General features: G+C 38.6%; 2 protein-coding genes across 2 annotated transcripts; both read left to right on the forward strand.

The window, feature by feature from the left end:
* Positions 1 to 452: 452 nt before the first annotated feature.
* On the forward strand, positions 453 to 5,577 carry sf3b4 (splicing factor 3b, subunit 4). Its single transcript, XM_039821154.1, has 6 exons — positions 453 to 546; positions 1,615 to 1,743; positions 1,871 to 2,413; positions 3,172 to 3,339; positions 4,054 to 4,215; positions 5,248 to 5,577. Exons 1-6 carry the CDS (start codon positions 513 to 515, stop codon positions 5,415 to 5,417), a joined length of 1,206 nt encoding a protein of 401 aa, XP_039677088.1. The 5' UTR covers positions 453 to 512; the 3' UTR covers positions 5,418 to 5,577.
* Positions 5,578 to 6,641: 1,064 nt separating this feature from the next.
* Positions 6,642 to 25,977, forward strand: LOC120571733 (synaptic vesicle glycoprotein 2A-like). The gene is made up of 13 exons (XM_039820807.1): positions 6,642 to 6,996; positions 11,367 to 12,113; positions 12,783 to 12,963; positions 13,850 to 14,001; positions 15,250 to 15,383; positions 15,573 to 15,662; positions 16,353 to 16,460; positions 17,367 to 17,455; positions 17,552 to 17,716; positions 17,870 to 18,003; positions 20,260 to 20,466; positions 20,559 to 20,718; positions 22,839 to 25,977. The coding sequence occupies exons 2-13, from the start codon at positions 11,504 to 11,506 to the stop codon at positions 23,020 to 23,022; spliced, it is 2,214 nt and encodes a 737-aa protein (XP_039676741.1). The 5' UTR covers positions 6,642 to 6,996; positions 11,367 to 11,503; the 3' UTR covers positions 23,023 to 25,977.
* Positions 25,978 to 27,580: the final 1,603 nt, after the last annotated feature.

The raw sequence follows: 27,580 nt of genomic DNA on the forward strand, positions 1-27,580 counted from the left end.
AGTGTGGGGCATCTAGCTGAAGCTAGTTTGCAGTCCTTGCGAACTTGTCTTCACACTCTATATGTGTATGATCATAGCCTTTGTTATGGATTTGCAGTTGAAACATATGTTCATTTTTTTTATTTTCAGTTAAAAATAACAAAGAATTTTTGATTTAAAAGTTACTCACTCCTTTAACCAAAGGGGGCATAGCCTAATTATTATATTACAACCAAGCTCTTGAAATGTGCTGTCACATTCTTTATCCTATGTGGTAAATCCTAGAAAATAGCTTACTGTTAAACACATAAAAGTAAAAGATTCTTAAAAACGATTGCATTTCATTTCATCTTTTTTTATTACGTCTTATTTAATCATAATAATTTAATAGTATTTCATCTTATTGTATCTTAATATTATCTATATTTAATTTAATTTTCTTTATTTTTGTATTCTTACTTCCGCCTCCGGCACACAGTCAGGAAGAGGCGGGGCCTCAGTACAGGACGCTTGCCCACCGTTGTTCATTCAACATGGCAGCGGGACCAATTTCAGAAAGAAACCAAGGTAACTAGATTATTTTAAAACCTGTTTCAACCTTTTGTTTAAATCATTTATGAATCTGTTTGTAGGCTACACTTTCAACTGCTCTCCTTGTTTTTATGAGCGTCGCTGACCGCTGGGTCAGCTAACTTAAATATTTAGCTAGTTTGCTCACATGGAAGTGTTCAGTTGTTAGCTTGCCGCTAATTTAGCCCATATACGGTATATAAAACAATGTTAACCATTCAGCGAAGTTCTATTTACTGTTATCCATTTTACTTAGCTATTTGCTGCACAAGAACCTAACGTTAGATGTAACGTCAGCGTTGATTTTTGATTGATTTAAGTTTGATTGTGAGCATGTTCGAAGCAGAGCTACGTTCTTTTGGCTAACAGCTAAAGTTAGCCTAGCAAGCTAATCATGTTGACTAGCTTAACAAATGATCACACATTTTCATATTTCAGCTTTAGGTGCTTTCAAACAGCGTTTGATAAGATAGAGAGGTGGTCTGTAGAAATAGCTAGCTAAACATGATAGTATTGTATAGCTAATATTATTGTTCACATCAGTTAGAACTGTCAACAAAAGGTAAGGAAGCTTTATTTGGCTCTACTAAAACATTTTAGAATAGCCACATCATCTAGTTACATCCATATCAAAATATTACAATTACTAATTCTGTATTATTGTTTTGATGTTTTTGCACAATTGGTGTCATGTCCTCCAGCTGTAACCCTAAAAGGGCATTTACTATATTTTCTAAAGAACTGAAAGCCACAAACTTTCATTCAAAATACTTTATACTTTATTAATACCCTCAGGGAAATTACAACATAACATTAACAGGCATAATAAGTTACTTTGTAGAAAATGTGCAGCCTTTTATGTAACTGCATTCTTAGCTACTGAAATTCAACTTTTAATATTTTTAGAAAATTGTTTCAGAAATGGTTATACGGTTGAATAGAAACAGAATGCATCTTAAGCAAAAAAAGAAAAGCAACATAAATCCCAAATCCATGTGAAGTTTTGTCTAATTTGGACATGTAAGATAAATTCCATATTTATTTATTCTTATTTCTTTTTTTCAGATGCCACTGTGTATGTTGGTGGCTTGGATGAGAAAGTGTCAGAGCCATTACTATGGGAGCTTTTCCTGCAGGCCGGTCCTGTGGTCAACACACATATGCCCAAAGACAGAGTGACTGGCCAACATCAAGGTGACTATCCATTAATATTCTCTACAACCCCCCCCGCCCCCCCATCCCTAAATCTTTTTGTATCCATGAGAATCTCTTTTGGAGATAAATAACAATCATGTAGTAACTTTTATTCTCTCCTTCTCAGGTTATGGTTTTGTAGAGTTCCTTAGTGAAGAAGATGCTGACTATGCCATCAAAATCATGAATATGATAAAGCTCTATGGCAAACCCATTCGAGTTAATAAGGCCTCTGCGCACAACAAAAACCTGGATGTGGGAGCTAACATCTTCATTGGTAATCTGGACCCAGAGATAGATGAGAAACTGCTCTATGACACATTCAGTGCCTTTGGCGTGATCCTCCAGACACCAAAGATCATGCGAGACCCAGACACCGGCAACTCCAAGGGTTATGCTTTCATCAATTTTGCCAGCTTTGACGCATCAGATGCAGCCATTGAGGCCATGAACGGCCAGTACCTCTGTAACAGGCCCATCACAGTGTCCTACGCCTTCAAAAAGGATTCCAAAGGAGAACGACATGGCTCGGCTGCAGAGCGACTCTTGGCTGCGCAAAACCCCCTTTCCCAGGCAGACAGGCCACATCAGCTGTTTGCAGACGCTCCGCCCCCACCGAGTGCGCCGACGCCGGTTCTAACGGCAATGGGAGCTGGGATGCCAATGCCAGGTATGACTGAAATACTGTGGTTACGCAGGGTAGATGGTAAAACTTATAAGATGTTCTGCGGTTCCCCTCTTTTCAATTGTACATTATTTAACCACTGTTGCACACAGAACCTTTAGCCACTGTTCCATCATCAGGAAAGATCCAATTGATAATAACATAGATTATAATTTCAGGTCATATGCTCACAGATATCTGTATGGTTTGACACACGAGCAAAATGGCAATTGCGCCAACTGTTTAATTTACTGAGAGAGAGAGAGAGAGAGAGAGAGAGAGCGCTGCAGCAAATTTGTCAGTTATACATCTACACTTTCTTCACATAACAGTTTTTGATTATCAATGGTGTTGTTTTTCTCTTGTACTGCCCTGTAGTATTACATGTACAGCAGCTGCCTTTGATGAATGGTTATAGATTGAGTGGTTGATTGTAGTTAGTGCCATGAGAGCAAATAACCGGTTTTATTACTGGCAATGAGATGAAGTAGAACCCTGTAGGGAAAGGAAATGTGCTTCTCTGAGTGATGTGTCTTTTATCAGTAGGCAATAATGAGATTGATTTGATTCAATCACAGGCAATATCTGTAGCTAAAAGTGAACAGAACAGCTGACAAATGAGACCTTTTATGAGATACTAATGATATACATTTTTGCTGCCTAATGATGACTATAATATTTAATAATGTATCAGTCAGGTAGCCTGACTTCGTGTACCAGTAGAATATGAAAACAATAACTTATTACAATTGGTTTCTGTGCAGGCATGCCACCTCCGGGTTTCCCTCCTGTTCCTCCTCCTGGATCTATGCCCCCATCGATGCCCCCTTCGATGGCCATGCCTCCAAATGCAGGGGGACCAGGCCAACAGGGTGGCGGTGGTGGGCCCCCACCCGGACCACCACCCTTCCCTCCTGGCAACATGCATCCAGGTAACCATTGTTAAATAAATGTTTCCACAGTAGATGCAAGTGGGAAGTTGTGCAAAAATATTAGGGCTGTGCTCGATTGAAGAAATTCTTAGTCGACTAACACTCATTCAATTGTATCGACTAATCAATTAGTTGATTTAATCGACAGATCTGTAAATCTGAGTTTCTCCACAAAGAGTCATGCAAAAGCACCACTTTAATTCTTGTGTTTACCAGAGATGTGCTTGTACGTTTTTTGGAAATAAGTCATTCAGCATGAAAAAGCATAAAACATGACTAATCGACTAAAGAAATCTGAGTTGACTAAGACCAAAATGACCGATTAGTCGACTAATCGACTAAGAGGGAGCAGCCCTAAAAAATATACTGACAACGTTTGGACATTTGTAATAGATCTGTGTGTCCTAAAATTCTGTCGTACATGTTAATCAGTGTTGTTAAAAACGTAACAATGGGGGCGACCTCTTGCTCACCCAGTAAGAGCGTGCGCCCCACGTAGGCTGAGTCCTCTGCAGCGGCCCAGGTTTGGGTCCGACCTGCGGCCCTTTGCTGCATGTTATCCCCGATCTCTCTCCCAACTTTCCTGTCTATCCGCTGTCACTTTCAAATAAAGGGAAAAAGCCTCAAAAAATAATCTTAAACCCCCCACCCCCCCGTAACAATGTAGTTTGTTACTCGAGCGTGCCTGTATACTTAATTTTTTCTGCTACACAGGTATGCCTCAGATGCCCATGCCCCCTCCTGGTCCTCCTGGCATGGTCCCTCCACCTCCTGCTCCCCCAGGATCAAATCAGTCACGGGCACCGCTACCACCCGGCATGCCCCCACCCCCGCCTATGGGCATGCCACACAGAGCACCGTATGGACCTCCCATGGGTAAGCACTACGGCATCTCCTTGAATCTTTGTTGTCAAATAAAAGTCTCTACAGCCTAAAAATAATACCTCGGTCATTTTGTGGGAAAAATTCCTCAAAGAATTATTGAAAGAAGATTAAATAGATTTAGTGATTTGTAGTATTGACACATACCCACGTTGCCATGAATACCTTGACAAATTACCTGTTATGGGCAGGTGTGCTATGGGTAAACCAAATTTTGTTACACAATAAATCTTTAAAGGGCACCTTCACCATAGTCCAGTTCTAATACTGAAAAGAAGAAACAGGTGACTGTCGTGACATGCATCAAAATGGATATCATAGAGTCTGACACAGATCGGGAAGGCTTTATTAGATGTATCTCACACACTGTGACATGCAGTGACCCTGTAAGATTGTTGTTATCGCACAGTGTATAGGCGCCCTTACACACTTGACTTTCACTTTAGTCTGGAGGTGAGTTGTCAGAAAGTCATCCAATCTGCATCCAAAAGTGGTTGATGACTTGGTGTAAAATTGATGTGTTTAAAATGTTCGATTTTGCAAGCTACTGAGTTGAAATCAGTTCACTAATTTTGATTATAGTTCAGATGATGAAATGAATGGAGGACGTGCCACCACACAAAACCATGAATGCGTGAAGAGAAAACGTTAAATGGTTTCCTAGATTGGATGGGCAAAAAGCTTGAATATATATATATATATATATATATATATATATATATATATATATATATATATATATATATATATATATATATATATATATATATATATATATATATATATATATATATATATATATATATATATAAAAAAATTTGACGTGTCGACCTAATTCAAATTTCAGAAGTGGATTTTCTTTTTTGTCTTCAAACTATCCCACTATTCACCATAACTGAACCCCTGTATATGATTCTTGTTTAGAACGCTGAAATATAGTTTACTGGTTACCTTTGTCTGTGGTGAGAGCATATAGTCAACGGTAAAGATTGTCTCATGTTATGACTCTTGCTCTATCTCTCTCAGGTCACCCTGTGCCTCCCGGTATGAGAGGGCCTCCTCCCATGCCTCCACCTGGCTATGGTGCTGGCCTTCCTCCGCGTCCTCCTTTTGGCTTCCAGAGAGGACCTCCAATGCCTCCAAGGCCTCCCGGTGTCCCGCCCCGCATTCCTATGAGAGCACCAATGCCACCGTAATCCATCTCAGGCTGCAGGAACGCGCTCTCCTTTTTCTTTTCTTTTTTAAAACCTCTTAAGATCTACTCAAGTTTGTTATAGTGAGAATAATTTAACCCTGTTTTTTCGGTGATTGTACAGATGAAGACCTCCGACGAATAAAAATTTTTAGTACAATTTTTTTAGATGTTTTTTTTTCCCTTCCTCACCTACAAATGCTACGATTTCCGTGTGCGTTGTAAATCTCATAGGCCCTTTTCATGGCAGACATTTTGACACACGCAGAAGGAAAAGTAAAGGAGTGATTGATATTAGCTGTTTTTATGTCTTTTTCATTAAGGCCCAATTTCCCTGGCAGCAGACTCACTGGCGTTTCTTATTGGGACACTTTAATGGAGTCATCAGTAATGTTGTTTGGTTCCACCTGTGGTTTTACTGCAGTATTCTTAATATGTAAGTCAAAATGTCTGCTGTTGGAAAATGGGTAATTTCTTTTGTCTTGTGTATACGTGGAAGTTTTTGTCCGAAGGTGGTTATAGGGAACGGTTATGGGGAAGAACTGTCATGCTCTGAAGAAGATGAATATGTGTCAAATATAATGGCCATATAGGCAGTAGTTGTCCTTATATTTTGAGTACCCAACGGTACATAAAGCAGTGATGTAGTCCACCTAAATTTATACAAAATAGAAATGTTACACTTACACTACACTAATAAAAATTCAACATGTTTAACACTTTGAAGTGAGCCATTCTGCATAATGAGTTTTTTTAATTTTAAGTACATTTTTAGTAACTTAGTAACATGAATGCAGGGCTGTTGCTTAAGAGTAGTTTTACATTGTGCATACTACTTTTACTACTTCCACCACTGGCTATCAGGATGATGACTAGGACCATCCCATATATTTGACACCGTGCTCCCCGTAGTTAACAAATACAATCAACTAGAATTGTATTGATGGGGGCATTTTATTTGAATGACAGTGTGATGACATCGCACTGTCTGGAAAGCTCACGTTTCTTCATAGCAGGTCTTGATGCTCAGTAGAAGGGATCAAGAACATGGCAAGGGGTTGGCATGGCAACAAGAGTCAGGTGTGCTTGCACGTGTGTGGTGTCTGTGCACACAATGTGATATTCATGTATAAAGACAATATCTATAGAGAGAGAGAGATGTATGTATCTATGTAGATAAATATCGCAGATGCATGTGTGCGAGAGTGTAGTGTGTATTTAATATGGATTCAGTGTTTCCTAGCATGTTTTGCACAAAATATTAGATTTGAAAAAAGCGTAAATTGCACGAGCTTTAAGGGGCAATTGTGGAGGAAAGTGGTGGGCAGATTGTGTGCAGATATACGCCAAACCCCTCCAGATATGAAGGCGTTAATGTGTTCGTGCGCTCGTGAGGGTTTGCATTGGGGGAGGGGACCCCTGCACATCACTGAGTGTGTGTGGATGGCGTGGGCTTCTCTCCTCCTAACCGCACAGCATCATCACTCGGTTTACAGCGAAGACTCGTAGGCATTATCCTACTCCTCCTCATCCTCATCACCACCATCTCCGGGCTGAAGAGGGATCACATCGCAGGGATAAAGGTGAGTTTGAATGTAACGAGAATAATAATTAACTGTATAGCGGCTGATGTCGTCTTATATTTTCTTATATGTATATATATTTTTGCATTAAGACATCGTGAGGAAGAGACGATGGGCGTGTTCTCCAACCGTTTGCTTTACACAGCAATTAAGATCGATTTTGTGAATCGAGTCGCTGGCCTATAATCTAATCCAAGTCGTGACAAGCTGCTGGCAGTGTGATTCCTGTAAATGAGCACAGACGTCAGGATGCACGCTGCTATTTGTGACAGATTTATATTTTAATCCGGCATTATTTCTGGGCTGTGTAAATTGGCCTGTTAACGACAAGGCCTTTTTTCTTCTTCTTAACATCAATGATTAGCTACAACTGTAGTGGAGGTTTATATTGCCCATATTAAAGCAGATTCCGGAATTCACATTCTTGCTGCCCCTTTCAGGCAATTGATGCTGAAAAATAACCATTTAAGACAGCACAATTATTATAACCCATTTATAAATAGGCCTGTCAGGGCATACTAGGAGAACGATTTGTGTTGCGACGTTATCTTCAGATGTCCAGATTATTCATCACGACACTTCACATTCTGATAGAAATCCTTCAGTAGCTACTTTAAAAAGCTTGCGTGCTTGTAATGTGATGGCTATCTGCCTTGCTTGGCCAAAGGAAGTGCTAAACTACTGCTGATGATTATTTTTTTTAATGGGGGAGAAAATATAGAAGGTTATAAAAGGGTTGCTCAAACCAGAGAGCAAAAACATCCATCGTCCTCATCCTCATCCTGCTCTTTATTACTGACAGAGCTGTGTGTTACAGGCTGCAAGGCGCTGTCGAGATGCTGTCAACTTGACAACAGGGACGAAATGAGAAAAGTGCGTTTAAAGCCTTTGTTTGAGTCTGTCTCGTGCTCGCCTTTACACTTTAGTATCTTTGTGAAAATGGGAATTAAATGATTAAAGTGCATAGGTTACCTGTTGCAAATAGGTTGTGTTTTGTAAAAACTATCTATCTATCTATCTATCTATCTATCTATCTATCTATCTATCTATCTATCTATCTATCTATCTATCTATCTATCTATCCATCCATCCATCCATCCATCCATCCATCCATCCATCCATCCATATATCCATCGAAGTCAGAGGGCGGCCTTTTTCACAGCAGAGATTTAGACTTGTAACAGTAGGAAGAACACAGGTGTACATAATACATTTATCGTTAATATCAATAGTGACACCTGTGCTTTTCCTACCATGACAAGTCAAAATTTCTGCCGTGAGAAAGGCTTATTAGCCCTCTGACTTCGTTCTCATGCTTGCAAGGAGCAGTGATTACAGGCCTGTAAGTGCTTGAGTTCAAGGCATTATTAGGTTAGTGTCTATAGTTTAGCCTGGCTGACCAGGCCTGTGGGGTTCCTTTGATCTGTGCCAATAAATCTGCTCATCATGCTGGCAGTGTGACTGGAGATGACGTTTGAATTAAATTGAACAAAAACAAACCAAACGTGTATTGTGCATTGACCAGGATACAGATGCTGGTACATGTATACTGTATATATCTTAGATAACTATGGGCCTGTTGTGACCTGGTTTTAACATCCATCCTGAGTGACCTGATCCCAAGTGGACAGCTCTAAGTACCGATCACTCAGGACAGACGTTTAAACCAGGTCAGAACAACCTATACGTGTGTTCTGGCTGCAGAATGTGTCTCCAAATGCATCCTGAGTGACCACTTGTGATCGGATCTCACTTCCCTGCTTTTTATGCAAATAAACACGTACATCCTTTTAATTTTGCGTATAGGCTGATTATGAAACCATTATACAACAACCTGTTAAATAGTCTTTTTGAACATACCTCATTTTATAATGTACCCCTTTTACAGCAGCTAGCATAGATTTTGGCCGTCTAGTCTGCATAACTCAGGGCTGTAGCTGGACATGGATTTCATATACTTTTATTTATTATTTTATAAAGAGCCTAAAGAGCAGTTTTGTCATTCATTTTGTAATTGCACATAGTGTGTTTTTAATGGACGATTCTAACATTTTTAGCTTAATCGTATTTACTGTATGTTTGACTGTTTTTAGTCCACAAATATTAAAATAAATATATGATGGGATTTATTATTTCACCATTATAATTTTGCCGTGGGAGTGTGGAGACGGCTTTGAAGTAGCAATTAGACCATCACATGGGGAGATACAATTTAAAGAAAATTGAAACTAAAAATTTAATACCAGACTTTCACAGAATTTCACAGGTTTCTTTTTATGGCCTGACCTCAGTATTTAGTCAACCCTGTCTCTGGCCCTGTATATGCTGTATACCTGGCAGACATTTAAAACGTCAGACCATTGTTACCTGTCAGAACTTGATTTTGAAACGGGTCAACGTGTGCGTCGCAGTGATGTCTCTCATTCTGTGTCTGTTGTCTCACTGCAGCGCAAAATCAAAGTGACATGTTGTTTTATTGCAAGGCAACCTGTGGCACACAGCGTCTTACATACAACAGCATATGGATGTGGGTATTTACTGGGTGAACTACACAAGTCAGTGCCTTTATAAATGTTCTTATTTCAAAAGAGGATGTGATACTGCAGCAGACAGTTTAAATGGACATCAGTTTTACAGCTTATGTTTCTCAATTTCAAGCCTCATTTGTTTTGGCGCACAGCTCCTCTAAGTTTTTGAATTAATGATCCTTTATGGCTTCATTTGATTAATCCATGAAGTATACTTTATTGGTTTTCTTCAATATTGTTAATGCATTTTTTTTATCGTTTAAACTTTTCAAAAACTCATTTTAGTGCAGGATTTTGTGAGCAGTCTTTAAAAAAAAATAATGTAGAGGTCAGGTGTTAGTATGTGTCGTGGGATGTCACAATAAGCAGTGATCGGTAAGGCCTTCACGGATCCTTTGGTGCATTATGTCAGTCCCATTTTATTTGAGTCTTTGTCACGTACTTTAGCTCTTCACAATGAACTTCTGCACCAAGAAACAACCATTAAAAACCACTCTTGCCATTTAAGGCTTGATGTCTCGCCCTGCAATTACTGCTCAGGCCCATCTGTGACTCAGCAGTAAACACATGCTGGGCAGATAATGGAAATGCAACGGGTGTAGTCTTAAAACACATCACTATAGGCTGGTTAGGTGGTTTGGTTAGCTGAATGAAAAAAAAGAATGATCAGTTCAAAGAAAGAAATGTCTCTGAAAAGTAATAGGCATGAACCTCCCCCCTCCTACTAGTCTGGCTATCACCAGACCAAGCTCAATCTTTTAAGATTGAGCTTGGTCTGGGGAATCTGCTCTGTATTTTCTACTGCACAAGAGGCGTGCTCAACGGGCATAGTTCCAATGACTCTGTACGCAGTTGGATAGTCCTTCAACCAATCAGACCAACGATCCGGGTGACGTACTTTAGCTGGTAAATTAGGCTTTTACCAAAGCCGGTCTGTAGTAAAGCAAACACATCCTTCTTTTGTAGGAATTGTTCCAGGGCAAGTTTGTGTTCTGTTTTCATAGAAAACTTACCTTTGAAATCTTTGAAAACAGCAGCGACAGCGGCATCAGCAGGTTGCTGCGCTTTGGTGGCCGCCATGTTGAATGTAAACAAAAAGCTGCTTGCCGTCGCTTCTCTAGGTGGATAAGCCAGTTTGTGATTGGTCCCCGCGGATTTGTAACGGAAGCAGGATAGATAAACGTACAGGTTTCCAGCCTGAGCTGCAGGGCAAAATCAAATCGCCGGCAGATGGGGCTGGGTTTACCCAGTCTACCAAAAGACACTAAACGCCTACAAACAAGACATTTTTTTGTATTTACTTTATAGTAGTTTTACATCTCCTTGTTGTCCTTTTATGTCTCTTTGTAGTTGTTTTATGACCCTTTGTAGTCGTTTGAGTCTCTTTAATCGTTAAAGTCGCATTATAGTCGTCTGTGTTTCTTGTAGTCACTTGGCACCTCTTTGTAGTCATTTTGTAGTAGTTTTCATTTCCTGCAGTTTTCTCTTTGTGGTCATTCTGCATCTTGTTGCAGTCATTTTGTGTCTCTGGATGTTTTAAGTCTCTTTGTAGACACATTGTAGTCATTTAGCATCTCTTTGTAGTCACTTTATCTGTGTACTCATTTGATTGACCTTTGCAAGAAATGTCACTACATTGCAACAGCCCCCTGACCCTTTGGGCCCCTGTTTCCAGTAGGCCCATTTATTGTAATGAGTCACCAGAAATGCGCACCGATGCTTTTACAGCTCCTATCAAATGTCTCTCTTGATAACAAAGCGCCTTTCCATGAAACATACCACTACATGCCTGAATGAAAATTATATAAGATTGGTTCATTTATATTTTTATTTTCTCCCCAGACCTAAGAAGAGCCTGTTGTCAGTCAAGTGACTGATAGCTCTTTAAGTCTGTGAGGTGTATCCTGAACACACTGAAGCTTCAGGTGGCTTCTCCTCTAAATCTTTGACCACTTTTGCATCTTCTGAACCTCTTTAAAATGGAGGACGGCTACCAAAACCGGACTGCCTTCATAAAAGGCGCCAAAGACATTGCCAAAGAAGTCAAGCGGCAAGCATCTAAGAAGGTCGGCCGTTCAGTGGATCGCGTGAGTGATCAGTACAGCAAGCGCTCCTACAACCGGTTTGAAGAGGATGATGATGATGACTACCCCACTCAGGGAAGCCAGGATGGAGGCTATTACCGTGGAGACAGCCAGGCGGCCAATGACGATGAGGGCGGACACAGTGACTCCACAGAGGGTCATGATGAGGATGATGAGATCTACGAGGGTGAGTACCAAGGAATTCCCCGGGCTGAATCAGGCAAGGGCAGCCTGGCTGGAGGTCCGGGCTCAGTGACGGCCGGCGCTCAGCAGTTCAGAGATATCGGAGTGTCCGAGGCCGAGAGGAGGAAAGACCAGGAAGAGCTGGCTCAACAGTACGAGACCATTTTACAAGAATGTGGTCACGGGAAGTTCCAGTGGAGCCTGTACTTTGTGCTGGGGCTGGCTCTCATGGCAGACGGTGTGGAGATCTTCGTGGTCGGGTTTGTCCTGCCCAGCGCTGAGAAGGATATGTGCCTGTCTGAACCTAACAAAAGCATGCTAGGTAAGACTCTTTTACAGCGTCTCCTCCTTCTGTTGAACAGGTTGTGGTTTGGCTATGTCAAAATGCATTTCAATTTGCTTATATGATAAGGTTGTCTATTAGTCTACATTTTTCTTATTGTCCACAAATCTCCAAAACCAATCTACTAACAAGAATTGGCTGTGAATCCACATTTTTACTATCATGAACATGACAACTCTTTGACTCAATCCTACGTACACAGTCCTGCTGCCAAATGTGTAATAATTCGCAGCTGAAAATAGTACCCAACGAATACACTATTTACTCCTGTTAGAGTAACGTTTGCTAAAAACTACAGTGCCCAGCTGTTTAAGAAATTTACATAGCCGTACAAAAAAGAAACTATATATTTGGGAGCTGTTTTTAAAGGTTTAGGTCTTCAGTAGACAACAAAATTTGGAGCTGAGAGACGAACTAACTCATCATTGGTTTTGGTCTTTTCATGGAATTTGTTGACAATAAGAAAAATAAAGAATAATGCCTGATCTTTTGAAAAAAAAAATTTGAACAGTTGTCTGCCTGTCTTGAGAGGCCAGCTGTCAGCTCCCCATAACATGATCTTATAGTAGAAGTGTAGCAGAAATGAAGAGACAGGACAGACTTACATTTGTTGCTGTAATAGTTTCATTCTCTTTGCTCTCTCCACAGGTCTGATTGTATATTTTGGGATGATGGTTGGGGCTTTCCTCTGGGGGGCTCTGGCTGACCGGATAGGCCGTCGGCAGTCTCTTCTCATCTCTCTCTCCATCAATAGTGTCTTCTCCTTCTTCTCCTCCTTCGTCCAGGGCTACAGCACCTTTCTGTTTTGCCGACTTCTCTCAGGTGTTGGGTAAATGGAATTTTTCATTTAACTTTTATTTTACCAGGTAAGCTGATGCAATGACGACCTGGCCAAACAGGGCACAAAATGTGCGAGACAACATAGAGTTACGCGTTAAATACGCAAAATATAAACATACAAAATACAACAAAGAGTCTACAAAAAATGTGTAGTACAGAATCTGTATTCAGTTTGTGCTAATGGAATAGTGCAAAAAGCATTCAACACATATTAAAGAAATATGACAGCAGTGCAGGTAAGATTATGTGCCACTATGCATTGGAGCATAAGAGACAATAAAGTGAGCGTGTGCAATACTGCGTGAATGATGGAAGAGAGTTAACCCATGCAGCGGTCGGAAAAGAGCTCAGAAAGCAGTACTTTAAGAAATAAACTATATACACACACACACAATATATATATATATATATATATATATATATATATATATATTTAAATCTGGGCCACTTATTCTGATCTGATTTGTCATTTGCCTCACTTTAAGGTTGGATATGTTTTAGTTTACAGGGAATGACAATCCAGTACAATCCAGCAGGGTCAAAAAGTTAAACTCAAAAATCAACTTTAACATTAACATAATAAAATTAACAACATTACATAACAATTTAAACACAATTACATATATTAATTGCACCAGCAGTAAAGTCTTTACATCATTAAAAACAGCAGTTTCCCTGGTTTAGTGAAGTGGCAAATTGAGATGCTGTAATCATTCCCATTTGCAGTCAAATCAATCACGTTTCCACAGATCTTTTGTTAGTTTTGCACCAATGTGATGGACTCATGCAAGCAAATAATCCGTCTACCTAAACTCTGTGTGCTTGAACTCTTAAACACAGGGACAGTTACTCAGTTGGTTTTCTGATCTTTGCAGGATTGGTGGCTCGATTCCCATCGTGTTTTCCTATTATTCTGAATTTCTGTCCCAAGAGAAGCGCGGTGAGCACCTCAGTTGGCTCTGCATGTTCTGGATGATTGGGGGAATATACGCATCTGCCATGGCCTGGGCTATAATCCCACATTATGGTGAGTACAGTCACCATATCCATATTCCTGACCATATCCCTGAATTTATGAGATTATGGTTAGCTACCTTTGCTACTATTCAAGCTAGCGGATCGTCCTCCTTTGATTTACAGCAAAAGTTAATAGCAATAGTTCAACATTTTGGGGAATACACTTATTTGCTTCTTGCCGAGAGTTACATGAGAAGATCGATACTACTCTCATATCTGTCCATTAGTATGCTATAGCCAGTTAATTTAGATTAGCACAAAGACTAGAAAAAGGGGGAAACAGCTGTCTACCTACCAGATAAAGGTGAAGGTAACTAAATAACACATTGTATTTTATTTGTTTATTTGTTGGCTCTTAGCACTTCAGCCAAGAAATAGTCTGGTGTATAACCTCCTGTAAAATGGTGAATTGTTGTTTTTACACTTAGTTTTTTGTTCTTATTAAACAAACAAGATATAACATGTGAATTAATGAGCTTTAGAGGCGCTGGTAGCCAGATTTTGTTACTTTTGTACAGAGCCAGGCTAGCTGTTTCAAGTCTTTATGCTAAGCTAAGATATCCGGCTGTTGATTGCAGCTTTATATTTAACAGACAAAGATGAGAGTGGTATCAACCTACCTACTCATCTAACTCTTACATATAGATGCAGCAAAGTTAAACACAATTTTGAGCCTCAGTTTCGGCTAATAAAATCATACAGGTTTAAAGGACAATTCCGGCGCAAAATGAACCTAGGGGTTAATAACATATGTGTACAGAGTCGACCGTTCTCTGGGATATGTTTTCATGCTAATCAAATGTGTCTCTAGCTTGAAACAAGATACCGCAAACCGCTGATTAGCTGTTAACGCTAGCCTTCGGGTCAGAGGGTAAATCACTATTTCTACACTACTAACAAGGCTCAAAATAGCACCACACTTCAACGCTAGCTTGTTTCAAGCTAGAGACACATTCGATTAGCATAAAAACATATCCCAGAGAACGGTCAACTCGGTACACATATGTTATTAACCCCTAGGTTCATTTTGCGCTGGAATTGTCCTTTAAGCTTGTCTGCTAGAAAGCATCATCCCAGAGACACTGCACAGCGGTTGACATCTGACTTAACGAAAAAAAAGAACATAGTTGATACAGTGTCACATCAAACTAAATAGATTCCTGCCTAAGCTTAATAAAAATTGATTGTCTGACTGTATCTGTTGTAAAAAGTGTAAGGTGTGAGCTCATTTCTGTGTTTTTTTTTTTTTGTCTATTAGGATGGAGTTTCCAGATGGGCTCGGCGTATCAGTTCCATAGCTGGCGTGTGTTTGTGTTAGTGTGCGCATTTCCTTCTGTGGCAGCCATCGCTTCCCTCAGTGCCATGCCAGAGAGCCCACGCTTCTACTTAGAGGTTAGCAGATGTGCTTGTTGACAGATATTCTCACAGTAATGGCTGGTTTTACCCATGTATGAATTATTACACGTGAAGTATCTTGAATGAAGATAATTTCTTCTTCTGAATGTTTAAATGAATGGAGATGAATGCATACAAAAACAGAAAGGCTATACAGAGTATGAGGTTTACTTTTCTTTCAAACAGAATGGCAAACATGACGAAGGCTGGATGATTCTGAAGCAAGTTCACGACACTAACATGCGAGCAAAGGGACACCCAGAGAAGGTGTTTTCTGTAAGTATCTATCGTAAGAAAATATTGTTATACTGTATATCAGCTTTATGCCTTCATTAAATAGCCGACAGCAGAGAGATGACAGGTAAGGTGGGGAGAGAGAGAGAGAGATTGGGAATGACATGCAACAAAGGTCACTGGCCTTTTTTGTGTGTAAGCTGCACAGTTATTAAAACTTTGTCTCTAGTCGACACAGCTTGAACAATTTTCCCCTGGGATCACAGGTGTATGACTTCTCCAACTTACGTGTAGGTACATTAACAAGAAATGAACTGCTATTTGTTGCAATGAAAACAGGACGAAGTAGATTTTCACTTATAAAAATCTAAACAGTCGGGTGCATATTCATTGTTCTGCTTTTACTCTGAAATCATTAAAATTCTTATGGATAAGGTCAAAACATCTGCTTCCACATTTGCTGTCTACATTTTAGTGTCAGCATTAAAACAATTAAAGTAAACAACAATAACAACTCATAAAAAGAAACATTTTTATTTGACATTGTTATGCTTTCTGTTTGCCTAATCCTTTTCCTCTCACTGTCTTATCTGCCTGACATTCCTCTATGGAGAACTCAAAGCAGCAGGAGGAAGAGTTTCAGGAATGCCACTTTTAGTCGTTAGAAAATGTTACCATCCAAATTCATTTTAATGACATCTGGCTGAAGGACTTGCGTCTCTTTCATCCAAGGTCACCACGATTAAGACGGTGAAACAGATGGATGAGTTGGTGGACACTGGCACCGATACTCCAGTCCTGAAACGCTACAGGCTAAAGATTATGAGCCTCTCCCAACAGGTGAGTGAAGGAGATTTGATATGGCAGTTCTGAACCAAAACTGTAACCAAGTTTTAAAAGCATGTAATAAAACACCCCTGAGATCATGTCTGAAATCACTGCTCTTTAAAAACAAAGTCTTACAGTAATTGTACCATAGTATGAGGCTGAGGCGTTTTACAGCTTGTGGCTGTAAGTAAAAGGCCTCAGTGGAGCTAGCATCAGTGTGGATGGAGGCGTGGATAGCAGCCGAGAATAGCAAAGAGGATGCAAGTACCTCTTTACCTTCTTGACCTGCGTTTGACTACATAAGTGAATTAAACCAGAAAATCAACAAATTATTAGAAGTTTTTTCAGCCATATCCACATGCAGACTTTCTCCTAAAATTAAATTTGGTGATACTTTGTTTGCATCTGTGACTACATAATTAACACATTTGTATTTGGCTTTCTTGTGTGTTTGATTGTGTTGCACAATGTTGCAGCAACATTGTTCCAGGCATAAACTTGACCAGCTTTGCGCCTAATTTTAATTTGCATTCAGCCTACGCTGTGCTCCACGCCTGCACCCTCCATTTTCTTCTGAATCTGAATCTGCTACTGCATCACCACCTTCTTAATGCCTACAGAAAAGTCTCTACTTTTAATGTAACAATGTAGTTTTGTGTAGATGCCAAGCATGCAGGACTTAGAAAGGCAGAGATTTTGGGAAAACCAGGCTGGCTGCTGTCATGTTGCATTCAAATTTTACCTCCTATTTATAAAGTTAATTCTAGCTCTTCAAGTTGCATGTTACCGCGCAGAAATATCACCATCAGATTAAAGTAAAACCATAATGCAATGTGTGTCAAAATAACATAATTGGATCCAACAAATTAACTGAGAAGAATCTTATCAGAAATGTGTTTTCTTTTTCACATGTTGCAGATTCGGAATAACATTGTTGCCTGCTTCAGCCCAGAATATAAACGGACGACTTTCATGCTCATGGCTGTTTGGTTTACCATGTCTTTCAGGTAAACTAAAGACTCATAAAATCCTTTGCTATGTGGTGACTCAGGTTAACTTTTGATACCTATTTCATCTGTATTGACTCTACTGAAACTTTGCAGCTATTACGGTCTGACAGTGTGGTTCCCAGACATGATCAAGTACATCCAGAAGCAGGAATATGAATCACGAACAAAGACCTTCAGTAAGGAACGTGTGGAGCATATCACTTTTAACTTCACCCTGGAAAACCAAGTTCATCTTGAAGGACACTATTTTAATGACAAGTAAGTGTTTTTTGAACTGCAGTTTTTAGTCAAACAGAGGTGGATTGGTCATTAGTTAGATTTACATTTGAACGCTATTAAATCAACAATAAAGCACAATAATAAAACCACAGAACACAACGTTTTGCTGAAAACCTGTGATCTGTTTATTAGGTTCCTCAACTTGAAGATGAAGTCCATGGTGTTTGAAGACTCAGTGTTTGAGGAGTGCTACTTTGAGGACATCACCTCCACACACACCATATTCAGAAACTGCACCTTTATTGCAAGTTTGTTCTATAACACAGGTAAATATGATCAGTAATTCATCAGTGTTCAGTATTGCATCAGTGCATTAAGGTCAATTGTTTTATTTTTTCATCATTTAGTGTCTAAAATGTTAAAAAAAAAAATGAAACATGATTATGAAAAGCACTTAGAGCTCAAGGTGAAGGTTTTTGAAAACTTGTTGTTTTGATCCAACAAATGTCCAAAACCAAAAAGAAATTCAATTCAAATCTGCATTCATCAATGTATTTACACATGCATTAGACACAGAGCAATATTAACATTTATTTGAAGTCATATTTCTGGCCACCCAGAAAATGTTAGTGTATTCACTTACCTTTTAGTTCTGTTTTGGTCTCCACCACCTCCTGAGGGAAATATCTTGCTCTCTCAATAAATTAAAACTGAGAAAAGACTTGAGGGGAACAGCATAGCCCGGTGATAATTATTTGTGAGTGAATCCTTTCACATTACGTATAGTCATTTGATACATTTTTAGTGTTAAAATATTGCAGCTGTAAAGTGATATAAAACAGAGAAAAAAACATCAACTAATCATTTCAGCTCAAGTTTTAATTACAACTGTAAGTTATAATGTAATAATCACTACACTGTTATTACACATGCTGCCCAGCAAAAACACAACTCATTTGAGATTAAATATGAATTTTAGGTTGTTTAATTGCAGCCTGAAGTAAAAATAGAGAACATATAAAACACAGATGTTCAGCAGGATTGCAACCATGGAAACATTCTGTTGCTAGTAACCCTGGGTTACTCTGCAGCAGAACTGTTACTGTAGCAACATAAACAAATCCCGGCCAGACTTATTGACAGCGAATGATGCGATTAGCTGCCAAACATGCTTCATAATTAAGAAAAAACAGATTGTTAGAAGTTGATAATCAGAACCGAAGCTTCTTCTTAGACATCTTGATTTTTCTGTCTTTATTTTTTCTCTTCAATGTGCTTTTGTTCTGTATGTTTGATGCTGCTCTTGAGATGTTTTTGTTCTTAAATGTCAGCTTTTAACTAAGCAAGTACAGCCTACAACTTATTTTACAGTAGACCAATGATTTGTATATTAGTGTATTACTGTACACATGGACAAAAAAGGAGGTGGGGGTTTGGTGCATAGAGGGCATTTGCTGTATGGATTTGATTTCTGCTTGTGCTTTCAATCAACATGTCAGAATCTTCCCGAGAAAGCTGTTTCTTAAATCCCAACATCTTCACTTCCACAGTAACCGCCTCAGCAGCTTTTACAGCAGCAGTATCTTCTCATCCCCAAAGCCAATGATACATTCTTTTATGTTTATGTCATTTGGACATCTAAGATTTTATGATCATTTTAATGCCTGACTCCCTTTCATAAAACTGTTATTGGTATGGAAGCAGTTTAAGCAGTGTCATCAGAAAATCTAACCATGTAGTTTTTGTGCAGCTGCAGGCAACAAAGTATGAACAGAGAATAAAGTAACAGGCCTTGTAACCTCTTCTGACCTTTTCTATTTTTTACCCGTTATTTATTTTTGAAAGGTTCATAGTGATGGATGCTGTTTTTATGTTTAATCTCTGCCTGAAAGGAATCTTGATTAAAAACAGCCGCTGACAGAGGATTGGTTGTGTGGTAGCTGTGCAAATGTTCTGGTTTCTTCTGCTGAGAGATCATTCAATCCTCTCCTTCCATGTTTTTGGGAAACTGATAACTTATGTGTGTGCTTTGGTTTCAGGGAGAAAACAATGAAGTCAGATGTTCTCCCAAAAATAAAACGCTTTTCATGCTTTCCATAATAATGAAAGTATAAAGATAAAATAAAAAGTCTAAATTCTATGCAAATGTACCTAAAGTCGTGTTAAGTGGCAGTGATGACTGCTATGTTATATCTGTACTAAAATATTTCCTATAAAGAGCACTGTCCTAATCTTTGGTTGATATTTACTTTCTAGCGTCTTTTAGGAGAAGATAAACTGTAAATATAAACGTAGATTACATTATTTAATTGAACACAGCAAACATGCAGAGGAGGTGAAAGTGAGTTTTTCCATTACTGAGTGTCTCCAATCCTCCGCTCAGGCTGCATACAGCCCGAACAACCTCCATTTGAAAAAGAAACTGTAAACGTTAGGGGGACAGAAATGTGATTTCAAAAACCCATCCCTTGTGGTAATTGCACAGTTTTATTTATGTCAATTAATTCTTCAGGTATTCATAAATCTCAGACTAATAACACCTCTCTCTCTCTCTCTGTCCCTCCCTTTTTCTCTTTCATCAGATTTGTTCAAATACCGGATGGTCAATTGTAAATTGGTCAACAGCACGTTCCTCCACAACAAGGAGGGCTGCATGCTCGACTTCAGCGATGACTTCAACAATGCCTACATGATATACTTTGTCAACTTCCTTGGCACGTTGGCGGTGTTGCCTGGCAACATCGTGTCAGCTCTATTAATGGACAAAATTGGGCGTTTAAGGATGCTGGGTAGGTTAATCTAATCAATGCATATAATTCACTAATGGACATAAAGGCTATATGACTTAATGTCATTCTGATTCCTCTCTCTTTCTTGTCAGCGGGATCCAGTGTCATATCTTGTGTCAGCTGTTTCTTCCTGATGTTCGGCAACAGTGAGTCGGGGATGATCGCCCTCTTGTGCCTGTTTGGTGGCATCAGCATTGCCTCGTGGAACGCCCTGGATGTGATAACAGTGGAGCTCTACCCCTCTGATAAAAGGTAACATGAGATGCACTAACTCATGGCTTGGTTTTTAAATTGTTTATTTTCTGTTGAATTGTGAACTTGTGGGGAGTCATAAGGTGGAAATGCAACATAGGGCTCTATTAGTTATTCTTAGTTTTCCTGGCAATATTCTTTTATTTTTTATTTCTATGTATTCATTTTTCAGTATGTCATTTCTTCTTTTCTTTTGTTTGTGGGTTTTTTCTTTTGTTTCCTGCAGGTGTACAGGTGTATTTATTTCGGTTGATTGGTAATAACACAATGAATCAAATTACTTTTAGATGAAGACAGCGCTGCCCGTTAGATGCTGTTGTTTCAGGTTGTTGACTGTGACAATAATTTTCCCAAGCAGATGTGGACAGATGGTGTTGGTGTATCGTGCCTAAACACTGTTCCTGTCAATCTTCTGAGTCACATATTTCTGCTTGATATGGATTAGCTGTAAAAAGTTATTTCACTTTAATGATTATTTATTGCTTAAAGGAGCAGTGTGTAGGATTGAGGGGGATATATTGGCAGAAATGGAATAAAATATTCAAAACTATGTTTTCATTAGTGTAAAATCATCTGAAAAGAAGAACTGTAGTGTTTTCTTTAGTTTAGAATGAGCCCTTCATATCTACATAGGGAGCAGGTCTGCTTCCACTGAGTCCGCCATGTTGCATTGCCATGTTTTCTACAGAAGCCCAGAATGGACAAACCAAACACTGGCTCTAGAGAGGGCCTTTCACATTTTGATGTTACAAGACCACCATAGGTTCTACTACACACTTGGAAAGAAATGGGTGATTAAAGGGTATTCAATTGGTTGCAATCTGTAACCTCACCGCTAGATGCCACTTAATCCTACAAACTGCTCCTTTAAAAAAAAAAAAAAAGCTCACTGCTGTCATACCGTACATGCTCTGATGATGGCTCCATGCCAACATGCTTCAGCAGATTTTGTGAACCTATTGATTGCAAATAAATGTACCCAAAGGATCAATACATGAGGTGATTCTTTTGTTGTTTTCGACCTCTGGAGCGTTGCCTTTTTGTCCTCACTTAGTTTTTTGGGAAATACAGACATTGTTGTTGTTGTTTTATAAATAGAGCTAAAGCTTTTGTGTTAATTCATGAGCTTTAGAGGTGCTGGTTGGCAGATTTTGTTACATTTGGACAGAGCCAAGCTAGCTATTTCCCCTTGTTTCCAGTATTCCTGTTAAGCTAAGGTAACTCGCTCCAGCTACACATTTGACTGACAGACGTGAAAGTGGCATAGATCTTCTCATCTTACTGTAACTCTCGGCATAAAAGCGAATAAGGGTATTTGGTCAAACCTTTAACTATTCCTAAAAAGTCCTTTTTAAGTTGGGCATGTAAACTTTATTTTGGTCTAATAATCATGATACTTACTTACGTGATGGTCTTTAAATGTCTGGTATAAACCTTATGTCCGACTATATTGCCTTATAAAAAGTAACTATACTATGTGAAGAAAAAACGAGTCAAAGATCTCTTTCAAATGTTCAATTATACTTGTAATATGATTTACTTTAGACCGAAGGTGAAGTCCATTTCATATTTTATTGATTATTTAAGGACTTTACTTTTAAGTTAAATATCCTTTAAAAATAAATAACTATTAATTGTGTTTTAATAAGGGAACCTTATGTTTGGAAGATTAGAGCAAAAAACAAAAAAACATTTGTTTGCAATGCAGTGTTATGTATTAGAAGTTAATTTCTTGTCGGACAAATGTTTTGTCACCACTGCAACATTATCTTTTGGTGTCTCATAAGTCCATGTGGGCTGGGCACTTGTATACATGACACAATAAAAAACAACAACAACTACTACTACTAGCCTACTATCAGTATCATCAGAAGTACAAAAAACTATTGTGAATATAGAATTTTGTGCTCACACGTTTTTGTTTTTTACATTCACCTCATATTTTTGTGTTCTACAAATTACTTCAGAGAAGTTGTTGTAGAAGAAAACTAAGCATGTCCGAATACAGTAATCTGGCACACTGAAATAGGATTAAAGATCAGTAAAAAAAAACTCATCTTGTATCAGTTGCTAAAACTTCTTCACTGTGATTGTGTTTCTCCCACTTTTCCTGTCCTCAGGACCACAGCGTTTGGCTTCCTGAATGCCCTCTGTAAGCTGGCAGCCGTCCTGGGCATCAGCATCTTCCAGTCATTCGTCGGAATCACCAAGGCTGTACCCATCTTATTTGCCGCTGGCGCACTCGCTGCAGGTAGTTTCCTTGCAACCAAGTTGCCTGAAACACGAGGCCTAGTGTTGCAGTAAAACAAAATGACCAGCAGTGGGCAGCAGAGCACAACCAGAGTGTGTGTTCGACAACTAATGAGCCCGAACATCCCTGAGAGCTTCAGCGCTGCCCGTCACACACACCAACAGAGCTGACTGCCATCCCCATTGTAAGCCCAGAATCCTTTGAAATATGGATTGCATCATTCAAAGTCTATACAGAGCCACAGCGATTAAGAGAAGAGCACACAGATGTAGAATTAAATATCTGTGTCATGATAACACAACTACACACTCCACTCCACAGGGTGATGCAGTACAAATTTTGGTGTGCAGTAAGGATAACATGATCATTCCTGGGAGTTTTCTCTCACTGGCCCATAGATAATATCAAACACATTTGAGAAGACAGAGATGTCAAATGAAGAGACGAGACAGAAAAAAAGCCATTTATAGGGGAACATGAAAAGATTTAGTCCATATATGTTGTCAGTTTTTGAATATGACTGCAGTATTTTTCTTTCTCTTCTGTCCGCGGCCTCAGTGACTGGCTTTCAGTGCTGCTTTTTCATTTGCTGCTTGTACAGTTCACTTCACATCCATCCATCCAGGCTGATGCTTGTGCTTTGATGATGTTGTTCTTTGAAAAGATCTCACAATTTCATGGTAAATATATTTTCTCAAAAAAAATGCACATAACCTTCGACCACTGCCGAGCCAGACCGGTTTCTACCAAAAAATATGAAAACATTCCAGTGACGCTTGATTTATTCAGAAACAAAGAAAGTAATTTTCCTTGTCCCTTCATAAATTCAGTCTACTCCTCTATTGACAGCCTCAAAACACAGACAGGTGAAGATGCATTTCACAGGATTCTCTGTTGTAAATGGGATCCAGCTCCTCAGTGTTTAGTGTTAAACTAATGTTTTTCCCTCCCTGTTGTTGAACCATACAGCTGTGGCGGTGTCATGTTTGCAACACAGGGACGTCTGAGGGACGGATTTTGTGCTAAATCCAGAGCAGATACTATAGTGTAATATTTGCCTAAATTAGTTGTGTGCGTGTGCATGTGTGTGTCTTTGTTACGTGAGACAAGAGAAAGCGTCCATTTAATGCAATTCAGTGCAGACATAACTTACAGATCCAACAGTAGAATGTACGGAACATCGGTCCCCAATTAATTTATATCAAATAGAACTCATGCAGTAGCTCAGGTGTGGTGAAATGTTTAGGCCACGAGTAGAGCTGGTATTATCTTTAAGCGCCACTCCAACAAATTATTCTACATGCAGGATAGTTTTCTGATATTTCTGATTTAAAAATAAATAATTTCCAGCTCCATCTGATATGCATAGCTGTGTTAATTAGCCTTAATGTGAACACAAGTCATTTGATTGAGTGTGAAGTTTGACAAAAAGCTTTCTGCAGAGCTTTCAACAGCATCTGTTTCTTAGCAGATTGCTTTGTGTTTATAGAGAATGAAAGCTCTGCAAAAAAAGCTACTAAATTGACCTCAACATAATTTTTTTTTATCATTTGGTTGTTTTGTATTTTCCTGTTTGGCCTCAAACAAACAATGCAGTATTCTTTCTTAAAATTGTGTTAATGTCCCTTGAAAGTCATGACGTGACTTCATTATTCTCATAAGCACAAATCAAATGGGACCAACAGAAGAAGAATCAGTGAAAAAAAAAAAAAAGAGTCCTATTGATCAGGTAGTGCAGCACAAAGGGAAAACAGAGATTACAAATCCCTTCTCTAATTTCATTTTAAGGGCTTGTGTTCCTGTTATTCTTTTACTACATTCTTTCGTGTTCCTGTATGAGATAAGTACACAAGAAAAATGCCTTCGTAATATTGTGACTTTTGTCCAAATTGGACACAGTCGCTCTAAAGGAAAGCTAACTGAGTACCATTATTTATACATATCACTACTTAGGTATAATTTCTCCAAAGGTATACATCAATACATGTGCTGACAATCAGCGGGTGAGTATGTGGGTGCTGCTGTTAGTAGAGTATGTTGTTAGACCTAAAGACGTCTTCTGGATTGTAGTGTGTGTGTGTGTGTGTGTGTGAGTGAGAGAGAGAGACTTTAAAAGAATAATTCACCATTTTGATAAGTGCGCTTATTTATTTTATTGCAGAGAGTCAGATGACAAGATTGATACCACCATGTCTGTGTGTTAAGTATGGAGTTGAAGCCAGGAGGTGAATATCTTAGCCTAACTAATCATAAATACTGTAAATGGGGGAAAAGCTAGCCTGGCTCCATTCAAATGCAACAAAGTCTGAAGAAATAGTCTGGCACATAACCCCCCATAAAGCCACAACTTATTTTTACATTTTAGTTTTTGTATGGATTAAATAAAAGGGATATATTATGTTAATTAGTGAGCTTTAGAGGTGTAAGTAAGTGGATTTTGTTACCTTTGGATTCAGCCATGCTAGCTGTTTCCTTCGGTTTCCAGTATTTATGCTAAGCTAAGATTTATATTTAGTGTACAGTCATTAAAGCAGTATCAATTTAACTCTTATTAAGAAAAAGAGCATTTACCAAAATGTAAAACTATTCCTTTAATGCTGTCCAATCTGGCTTGCATTCTAAGGGATCAAATCTCTCTTTACCGGTCTTGTGCGTATTAAACAAAACATGAACGTCTTGTTCATGTTGGAGAGACTGTTTGGATGTGTCATTAATCTACCTGTGTGTGTGTGTGTGTGTAAGCGGAGTCTTTCACATATTTTTCTACTTTTTTCTGTTGCGGTGTTTTCATCCCTGCGATGAATCTACAGCTCAGTTGGGGACCACGGAAATATATTTACATACACTAAGAGAAGAAAAAACAACAAATATATGCAGTGTAGAATTTAATCTGCTGTTTATTCATAATAGACTCGGGTGCTCTTTTGCTGATACAATTAAGTCTTTAAGACAAAATCCCATCAAAGATAGCCAGTCTCAGAGATAACGTGATATATTCTGTATTAAAACATACAGAAAAGAATCACAGCTGAAATTCAAACCGACAACTTCACCCTCTAATCCTTATGTATTCAACCAATCGTGACGCATGTTTGTATCGTATTGTCTGACTTCTTGAACGTCCTGTTTGCCAGCTGTTTTTGTCTAAAGCAAGAACTAGTGTTTTCATTGTTGTATGATAACATAGATTTGTTGCTTGCAGTGATTGTTCTTAATCAAAGTGGGGTTAAAATTGGTGAAACTTGAGTATGTGTTCTGAAAGTAAGTTATTGGTGACTGCTCCTTGTTTACCTTGGACCCAGGTAACTCTTTTTTTATATCTATATATATATATATGCCTGAAATCATGAGGAGGATTCTTGTAATCGTGCAGTTCATCTTGTCACAGAGGTAGAAGATACGGCAGGAAAAGGGCAATACGCTTAAGGCGAATAGAGCTGAAAATGTGCATAAATGAAGTCAAATTGACGAATACTCATTTGTTCATGTAAGTCTGTTTCAAGAGAGATAAATGTGAGCAATACAGTGGAGGTTTTCCCCAATTCTGAAGAAATAGGAAGTCTGTGTCAAATCCAAAAGGACCACGGTTTATCAACTCATCAAAAGAGCCCCCTGTCAAATTGAAGCTCCTGTCCAAAATGTAAAAGTTTACTATTTAATGTCACTATGTGTAGAATTTGCATTCTATATTTTATTTATATATATATATATATATATATATATATATATATATATATATATATAAAAAGAAATGTGTATGAACTATCAAAAGGGTGACTGGTTTGAGTTGTATCTATAATGACGGCAGTAATATGGGATGTGTTAGCAAACACCAGCCTGAAGACTTCCCTTAATGATGGCAGTCTGATAAAAGGATGGAGGACATTTTATGGCATGGTTTCGGTCTCAACTCTTAGGAGCACACAGCTCCATTCTGAATAAATCCTTAAAAAAGGGCCGACCCATGCCAGAAAACAACTCCATCTGCAAAGAATCCTTCACTGTAGTTTGGACTGAAGGAATTTATGTTTGTGTTATCTTTAGTTTGACTCTGACCTGTTTATTAAATGATAAAAGTTCTACTCTAAATGTGAGTTCAATTAAAAAAAATTCAATGTACTGTGTGTAGAAACTGTAGATGTATGTACGTGCAAGTTTGGACTTTGTGGAACAAAAGATCAAGGAAAACAATTCCAAAAAAAGTTCAATATGACACAAAAATCTATTGTGTGTTGTCTTTGTGTTTTGTAAATGAAGGCTGAATATCTTGGTAAATTCAGTATTTATTACTTCTGGATATGAGAATATTTTAGTGATGCTGAAAAGGTGCTGTATTTATTTTATGTGAGAGTTTTTCATTATGCTGGGATTTGCACTTTTGTGCCAGTTATCCAGTTCAATGAAGAAAATGATAAATCATAATGGAAATAAAACTTGAAAGAAAACCAATGTCATGGTTTGCATTGCACAGTATTAACTCAACTTAAGTTCAGAGTTTTTCTTCAAACTTTACATGTCAGGAGGTTATGCTTGACAACATTATCCACCTGGATACACTTAAAGTTAACATGATTAACTTAAAAGATTGTAGGGAAAAAGACAAAAACTAAA

Source organism: Perca fluviatilis, chromosome 13 (genome assembly GCF_010015445.1).
Source record: "Perca fluviatilis chromosome 13, GENO_Pfluv_1.0, whole genome shotgun sequence".
Classification (NCBI taxonomy): Eukaryota; Metazoa; Chordata; class Actinopteri; order Perciformes; family Percidae; genus Perca; species Perca fluviatilis.

What these genes read in the sequence shown, in the direction of transcription:
- sf3b4 (XM_039821154.1), top strand. Translation starts at nt 513, where the DNA reads ATGGCAGCGGGACCAATTTCAGAAAGAAACCAAG. An exon ending in AGTGACTGGCCAACATCAAG is followed by an intron (nt 1,744 to 1,870) that starts GTGACTATCCAT and finishes TCTCCTTCTCAG; the next exon opens with GTTATGGTTTTGTAGAGTTC. An exon ending in AGCTGGGATGCCAATGCCAG is followed by an intron (nt 2,414 to 3,171) that starts GTATGACTGAAA and finishes GTTTCTGTGCAG; the next exon opens with GCATGCCACCTCCGGGTTTC.
- LOC120571733 (XM_039820807.1), top strand. Translation starts at nt 11,504, where the DNA reads ATGGAGGACGGCTACCAAAACCGGACTGCCTTCATAAAAGGCGCCAAA. An exon ending in TTATGAGCCTCTCCCAACAG is followed by an intron (nt 16,461 to 17,366) that starts GTGAGTGAAGGA and finishes CACATGTTGCAG; the next exon opens with ATTCGGAATAACATTGTTGC. An exon ending in AAGTTTGTTCTATAACACAG is followed by an intron (nt 18,004 to 20,259) that starts GTAAATATGATC and finishes CTCTTTCATCAG; the next exon opens with ATTTGTTCAAATACCGGATG.